This window comes from Bison bison, unplaced genomic scaffold (assembly GCF_000754665.1).
Source record: "Bison bison bison isolate TAMUID 2011002044 unplaced genomic scaffold, Bison_UMD1.0 scf7180017864440, whole genome shotgun sequence".
Taxonomy (NCBI): Eukaryota; Metazoa; Chordata; class Mammalia; order Artiodactyla; family Bovidae; genus Bison; species Bison bison.
The window spans coordinates 359,812-368,468 of NW_011495002.1; the positions used below are offsets into that span (position 1 = coordinate 359,812).

An 8,657-nucleotide genomic window follows, 5' to 3' on the forward strand; every position below is an offset into this window, starting at 1 on the left:
CTGGACTCTCAGGAGTCTTCTCCAACACCACAGTTCAAAAGCATCAATTCTTTGGTGCTCAGCTTTCTTTACAGTCCAACTCTCACATCCATATATGACTACTGGAAAAACCATAGCCTTGACTAGACTGACCTTTGTTGGCAAAGTAATGTCTCTGCTTTTGAATATGCTATCTAGGTTGGTCATAACTTTCCTTCCAAGGAGTAGCGTCTTTTAATTTCATGGCTGCAATCACCATCTGCAGTGACTTTGGAGCCCTAAAAAATAAAGTTTAACACTGTTTCCCCATCTATTTTCCATGAAGTGATGGGACCAGATGCCATGATCTTAGTTTTCTGTATGTTGAGCTTTAAGCCAACTTTTTCATTCTCCTCTTTCACTTTCATCAAGAAGCTTTTTAGTTCCTTTTCACTTCCTGCCATAAGAGTGGTATCATCTGCATATCTGAGGTTATTGATATTTCTCCTGGCAATCTTGATTCCAGCTTGTGCTTCTTCCAGCCCAGTGTTTCTCATGACGTACTCTGCATATATTTGCCAATTGCTAGGGGTTCCCATCAATTCATTAACATGCTTAATTAGTGAAGCATGTGACTAGTTGAAGATGCCATAGAACTGGACCCGGATACAACAATGAACTAGTAACCCAGGACTGGTAACAATAGAACTACCATCCTAGCCAAAAAGGAAGGGAACAGTTTCTGGGAGGGTAGGGCAGCGAGTTGAGTCCATGAAATCTCTTTTGGACAGGGCCCAGTTGATTGGAGCTGGACCTCAGGTCAAAAACCACAGCTCAAAACCATACCAAGGAGAGGGTGATGCTACAGGGGTAAAAATATACTCTGAGGTCACTTTCTTCCACTGCTCAGAGCTCCTCCAAGACTCTCATGGGTGAAATCCACTGGAAATCTCAAAGGAAACCCATTGACTTGTTCCCTAAGTTCAGAGTACGGAGATTAGATATAGAGACACAAACAGATACATCCAGCATCCAACTCCATTGAAAGACTGCATGGAATCACACAAAATGCATAAATATATTAGATAAGGACTGACATCCATACAGTGTTAAATATTTCTGTATATCTTCTCATCTTTCCTTTCTAACTTCCTTGTTAAGTTTTAGAGAAATCTTCATAAAGACCCTACAAACTTCTCATCATGTATGCTCCTAGGTATTCTCCAATGATGTTGTTATCATAAAAATGACCTTTTCCCACTATTCTTATAACCATATGAATGGCATATAAACTGTTTTTCAGTTGGTTTTTTAATGAATGGTCCTGTTTGCTACAAAGTTTGCTTCTGTAAGATGCATTGGCTGTCTCGCAATTGGCAAATAGGAAATGATGTCAATATAACAGGAGGCTCACATTTGCAAGAGTTATTTTTCCCAGTACTTTGCTTTGTATTCACTAAAGCAGCAACCCACAGAGAGGCACAATGCTTTCTGCCCCTTCTTTCTTTGGGGTTAATTTGGTCTCTACTTTGTTTTGAGAATGTTCTTGGCACAGTTAGACCTGATTTTTGCATATTTTACCTTTGTTTCCATAACTCAGCATTTTTAACTGTTTTTTAATCACCTTCTCCCAAGTTTCTTTCATCTTTGATAGTAAAGTTTCATACTCATTACGATGTCATTAAATGGCTTAGTATCTTACTATGATTGTTACAGTTTTTTGTTAACTACCCTGGTTACAGAATTTCCTACATTTTGTATGTTCTTCCCAACCCTATTTTTCTCATAATCCCTATTTTATTAAATGTGCGATGTTGCAAATCAAGCTTTTTAGGAACATATTTACTGTATTTCAGCAGAAATGCCTATCTTTCAACTTACTACTAACTTAACTCTTAACTAAGCCATATTTTCTTTTCAGATTAGCACTTTTGGATTTACTTGGTAGATAATTATATCATCTCCAAACAATTAAGATTTGTCTCCTCATTCTAATGTTTACAGCTCTTGGCAATCAACTTTTTCTACTGGCTAATATTATAATTTCAGAGTTACATCTAAATGAGAAAAAAAAACTTTAAGCTGAGAGTGAAAATGCCATTATTTGAAAGAAAAGAGCATTTCCAACTTCATTCTAAATGGTCCAATTAAGTAAATTTCACCAAGTTGTACCAAACCAAGGATAGCTTTACCGCCATGCCCAACATGAAGCTAATGTGTCACTCAGAACCGCAGGCTTAATGAGTGTTGAGACTTCCCACTCATTAAAATGCAGAAAGGTAAGCCTGCTGCTGTGTGTCCCAACCACAACCAATCCCCTGGCGTGAGATGAGATGCTGACATACACACCCAGAATGCATTGCAACAGCATGTGGACATTCTCACAAATGGATGATGGTTTGGAGAATGAATTACAGATCATCAAGGACCCCTGAATATGGATAGAAATTCCAGAATCCAGATCTTTCAACATCCAAGAGTTTATATTATTAAGAAGATACTCTACCTAAATAAGTTTTAGACTCTCATTATTTTATCTGAAAGTGTCTAACTTGATTAAATTGGGACTTTTGAAAGCAGAGGTAACCTAGAATCTAAAGGAAAATTACATGAACTACATTTGTAGGGTTGATTTATTTAAGTTATTTTAATTGCCACGGTTATTTTGATTATTCAGTCCAGCTCATCTTTTCAAGCCAGGCAGTATTATAAGTTGATGGCCAACCTTTGGATGAGCTGAATGTAGGTCAAGTTTACATTCTGATTCAGTTAGCTCCTGTAAGAGGGAAGGGGCTGAGATCAGAGGATTTTCTGTGGTTGAGGAAAGGTCAGTCACACAAAATCCAGAAGGGTTGATGGCTATGGACTGTGACCAAGTGTGCATATATACTTCCACAAACAATTTGGCCATCCTATCAATCTGGATAAAGTCCTTCAAATTATTCTAAGTCCCAACTTTTTCTATTATTTTAAGAAAGACTAACATCCATACATTTCCTTCATATAATAGAAAGGCAAATGTAACAAAAATGACACACACATAAATATTTTGGTGCCAGCAGGATATTAATTTCAACTACTAGGCCTTACTCTTAGATTTTCATAATGCTGGCTGCTTACATTCAGAGAAAGTAATGAACTTTATTATTGTCTATTTTATTGTGTTTTCTATGATTACTGAGGATTTGAAAGGATCCTTCAATGCTTATTATCATCATAAAATACTCTACTTACCTTTATATTTAGTATAGAGCTTGATAAACTAAGCACTAGGCAAATATTTGTTAAATTGAATTATGTGAACGCAGTCCCTAGGGCAAACTTAAATACAGGACCTTCACGATATTAAGAAAGGAAAATAGAAAGTTCAGAAATGCAAAAGCTTCCAGTTCCCTCAGGAATACATTAAAATTAAACTTAATATTTCCTCACATGGTTACAGCAAAGGCAGCTTTTCAAAACACTTTCAAACAAAAGAAGTTCATTCTATCAAAACTCAGTAATAGAAAAGACATATTTGCTGAGTGACAGCTGTTTCCTCAACACTGAGAAACATTTTTAAAGAGTCAGCAGATCTTAGTGGCAATGTGAATATTTTCTTTTAAGGAGAAATTGATGTTAGAATTTTGAGTCTTTTTGACCACGAAAACAGATTTGCCTGAACAGAAAAGGGAAAGTTGAGACAAGAAGAGGTTGGAAGAAAAAAATTAACCTGAATTTATATCCATGTCCAGGGCAAGTTTGTGCTGATAATATTTTCAATATTCAGTATTATCTTTTTTCCACATTATAATATACATAAACATTCATCTGATATACACAAATAGAAAATTAGAGTGTAAATCTTACTCTATTTCAAATGATACAAGCCAGTTCCAGCATCACTGACTCTTTGAAAGTGAAGTCTGACTTGGGCTTTGAGAAGTATCAAATTTTTTAACAGACTTATTTGTACTAGTGGTATATAAGTACATAAGTAGTTTAAGGCATTAAACAGGAGACAATATTAAAAAAAAAAAAAACAGAAAAGATAGTTCTCTTTCACCTTGCAATCTGGAATGAAAAATCTTGAGTTAAACATTGGCTGAGCACCTACAAGATTCCATAAGTTGCTCACTGAAGTCACAGAGGGTGGGACCCAGGCTACATGAAGGGCAAGCTTTAATGCTGGACTTCACACAGGTTTGTGCTGTAAAGCAAAATAGCCTGGCTGCAAATCCTCTTGGCATACCTTTTTGGTGGAGTTGATGATTGTGCTAAGCACAGAGACTAATTTTACAATCTCTTTGTTGTCAGAAACATTCTTATAATAGTTCCTGGTTTGCACGGGAATGGGTAAGTTCACAGATGCTATCTCAAGGGTATCTAAAGGGGAAAAAAAAAAGAGAGAGAAATATTTATATCAATAGTATAGAAACGTGCTTTTAAAAAGATGAGTGAGTTTCTGTAACAGTAAGAGGGCTTCCCTGGTGGCTCAGACAGCAAAGAATCTGCCTGCCAATGCAGGAGACCCAGGTTCGACCCCTGGGTTGGGAAGATCCCCTGAAGAAGGACATGGCCGCCCACTCCAGGATTCTTGCTTGGGAAATCTCATGGACAGAGGAGCCTGGCGGGCTACAGTTCATGGGGTCACAACGAGTCAGACATGACTGAGTGACTAACACTGTAAGTAAAGTAAGGACTTCTGAAAATCTTCTTTAGAAAAGCAATAGAGGGGACTTCTCTGTGGTCCAGCGGTTAAGAACCCACCTTGCAGTGCAAGGGATGCAGGTTCAATCTCTGCTTGGGGAAGTAAGATCCCACATGCCTTACAGCAACTAAGCCCATGCACTGCAACCTCTGAGCCTGCGCACTCTGCCTTTATCCTCTTTGGTTACAGATTATTTTAAAGAGGGACTTGTTTCAGTGCCTTCCTGGTGGTTAGTTTATTTATCATCTCAAGGGATATGAGCACTAATTGAAAATTACACAAGTTCTGCTGTTTGCTCAGCTGCTTTAAAAGAAGTTTGAATAAATAAAGACTAAATTTATCATCTATCATTAGCAACTTGAATGTGATATACTCCCTAATATTACCTCAGATATGGGGATGACACCATCCTAATGGCAGAAAGCAAAGAGGATCTAAAGAGCCTCTTGATGAGGGTGAAAGGGGAGAATGAAAAAGGTGACCTAAAACTCAACATTCAAAAAACTAAGATCATGGCATCCAGTCCCATTACATCATGGCAAATAGAAGAGGGAAACATGGAAATAGTGACAGATTTTACTTTCTTGAGGTCCAAAATCACTGCAGACAGTGACTGCAGCCATGAAATTAAAAGATGCTTCCTCCTTTGAAGAAAAGGTATGACAAAGCTAGATAGCACATTAAAAAGCAGAGACATCACTTTGCTGACAAAGGTTCATATAGTCAAAGCTATGGTTTTTCCAATAGTTATGTACAGATGTGAGAGTGGGACCATAAAGAATGCTGAGCATCAAAGAATTGATGCTTTCGAATTGTGGTGCTGGAGAAGACTCTTGTGGGACTGCAAGATCAAACCAGTCAGTCCTAAAGGAAAACAACCCTGAATATTCATTAGAAGGACTGATGATAAAGCTGAAGCTCCAATACTTTGACCACCTGATGTGAAGATCCGACTCAATGGAAAAGATCCTGATGCTGGGAAAGATTGAGGGCAGGAGGAGAAGTGGACGACAGAGGATGAGATGGTTGGAGAGCATCGCTGACTCAATGGACATGAGTTTGAGCAAACTCCGGGAAACAGTGAAGGACGGGGAAGCCTGGCTGCTGCAATCCGTGGGGTCACAAAGAGTCGGACACAACTTAGCAACTGAACAACAACAATAGCATAAATGAAAATCATGAGATATACAGCAAAAATCACATTATGTAAGCGAAACAGGACACACAACGTGTCAAAATACAAAAGATCTCTTAAATCAGGAAACATTCATTGTGATAATGACAAGCTTTTCTTTAAACTGTGAGACTAAAATCCTTCTTGTCCCCCAGTATGTCTTTGATATATATATATTTAAAACATACTATTTAGGGGCTTCCCTGGTGGCTCAGTGATAAAGTATGTGCCTGCCAGTGCAGGGGACACAGGTTCGATCCCTGGTCCGAGAAGAGCCCACATGCCATGGGACAACTAAGCCCACGCACCACCACTACTGAGTCTGTGCCTTAGAGCCCAAGAACTGCAACGACTGAGCCACATGCCACGACTATTAAAGCCTGCAGGCCTAGAGCCCGTGCTCCCCAACAAGAGAAGCCACTGCCGTGAGAAGCCCCCGCTCACTCAACCAGAGAAAACCCAGGCACAGCAACAAAGACCCAGTACTGCTGCTGCTAAGTCGCTTCAGTCGTGTCCGACTCTGTGCAACCCTATAGACAGCAGCCCACCAGGCTCCCCCATCCCTGAGATTCTCTAGGCAAGAACACTGGAGTGGGTTGCCATTTCCTTCTCCAATACATGAAAGTGAAAAATGAAAGTGAAGTCGCTCAGTCGTGTCCGACTCTTAGCGACCCCATGGACTGCAGCCTACCAGGCTCCTCCATCCATGGGATTTTCCAGGCAAGAGTACTGGAGTGGGGTGCCATCACCTTCTCCAAGACCCAGTACAGCCATAAATAAATAAGTAAATCTTTAAAAAATAATAATAAACTACACTATCATGGTGATATAAAATACATGAATCTGTATTTTACAAACATGAAATTGACTCATAGATTAATATTACAATCTGATCTGAGAATTGCACAGGGCTTGGGGGATGGAAATACCTTTTAGCTCAACAGGTTTTGATTTAGAATGACTAGTTTCAGAAAGAACTAAAAGAACATTTACCTTGAGGTTCGTTTTCTCCCATTTCAGTATCAGAATCACTGTCTTCATTGTGCTGCAGGGCAGTCAGTTTTCTTTCCTGCATCTTTTTCTGCAATGGAAAAGGACACCTTTCAGTCCCCTATCACCTGTAAAAGAAGCAGCTTCCACATGTAACGGTTTCCTCATGCCAAACCTACCTTGGACACCGGCTCACCGCTCCACTGTCTGACCCCCTTGCTGACAGTGACGATGAACTCCACGGCTTTGTTCAGCGTCTGCTGTATGTCTTCGAGGGCTGGGGCCATGCTGATGTTGGGGATGGCCAGAGTGACGCTTGCCCGGAAAATGGGCAGACCGTTCTGCTTCACTTTAGACGCACTGTTACTGTCTGAGTTAACACAGAACAGGGAAGCTTTCATCTTTTTCATTTAAAAAGATTCTTTTTTTAATGAAAAAGATAAAATCTCATTTTTAACCAGAAAAACGAAAGCACCTAGATAAATACATAATAGGTATATCATCAGACAATATGAGTTTGCTGAACGTATGAGTGAATGAATAAAAACTAATAGAGGATCTAGTTTTGCTCCGTGGAACACAGCAGTTCAGTAGAACCCAAGCCATCTTCTGCTGATTACAATCTATGGGTACATGTTCCATAACGAAAATTGGCTGCATGGAGTCGGCAGATTACATAATTATAGGAACTCTTACCTAAAATATTGAAGACGAGAGTGTCTGAATAATAGGATGCCAGCAAATTAAATATAGAATAAGTAAGTAAGGGGTAAAACACAAGACTATCAGAACAAACGCCAGCTTGGAATTTCAGATAAAATACATGTCTTTCTACCATCACTATCATCACGCTGATATACATCAGAGTATATCACATTGGGAGCAGTTAAAGAGCAGGGACGAAATAAAGTGTAATTCACCATTTATATCCAAGGGACTTTTAAAGTTGGATATAGGCATATTTATGGGTATATAGTATGGATATGTATGTGTGCAACTCTATACAACTGGAAATACCTGTAATATATAAAGTTAGGAAGACAGGAGACAATATCCAACATATCAACAGTTGATAAGTTCAAACATTAGCCCCGTGTCAAAGAAAAGGACTATCCTCCATTTTGAAGTGAAATAAAACATAATAAACCAAGTTGCCAATCAAAAGTTCTTTCAATGTTTCCACTTCTTTTCATCCACTTTTAATTAACTATCAGAGTTAACTAACTGCTTTCCCTTAGGTGTCCATGTTCAAAATAAATAAAAAGGTTTATTATCCTATTACTTTTTCAGTTTTAATTAATTATTGTTACTTTGTTTTTATATGTTTTCAATTTAAAGTTTAGTTTCAGAATGTCTCTAAATTTGAATGATTTTTGTGGCCCGTCTGGGAAACCAATTTCTGAATGGTGCTAAAGAGAGATGATTGTTTTAAGAATGGAGAAACGAGCTGGAAAGTACTAAATTGACATGAAAATAGCAAAAAAAATAATAATAATTTTCTGCTTTGGAGGTTATGACATTAATAAAATCTTTCTTTATAAGACTGGCTAATAATCTAGTGATTTAACAATGAAAGTATGTTTCTATATAGCTTCTTTTTAAAGTATTTCTTCTTTTACTAGTTAAAACAATTCATTTCACATGTTTTCATCTTATTACAAAAAGATTAAATGTGATGTTGATTATTATTTTATTAACAAAAGCTGCTGCTGCTGCTGCTAAGTCCCTTCAGTTGTGTCCAACTCTGTGCGACCCCATAGACGGCAGCCCACCAGGCTCCGCCATCCCTGGGATTCTGCAGGCAAGAACACTGGAGTGGGTTGCCATTTCCTTCTCCAATGCATG

The 8,657-nt window shown here is 38.5% G+C and overlaps 1 protein-coding gene across 1 annotated transcript in view; it reads right to left on the reverse strand.

Annotated features, from left to right (window-relative positions):
- DNAH5 (dynein, axonemal, heavy chain 5) overlaps positions 1–8,657 on the reverse strand; it is a 332,324-nt gene that overhangs the window by 211,097 nt on the left and 112,570 nt on the right. Inside the window, exons 20-22 of the mRNA XM_010858794.1 lie at positions 6,992–7,182; positions 6,816–6,903; positions 4,190–4,323 (exon numbers count right to left, since the gene is read on the reverse strand). Of these exons, the coding sequence (XP_010857096.1) occupies positions 4,190–4,323; positions 6,816–6,903; positions 6,992–7,182 (413 nt within the window). The remainder of the gene's footprint in view (positions 1–4,189; positions 4,324–6,815; positions 6,904–6,991; positions 7,183–8,657) is intronic.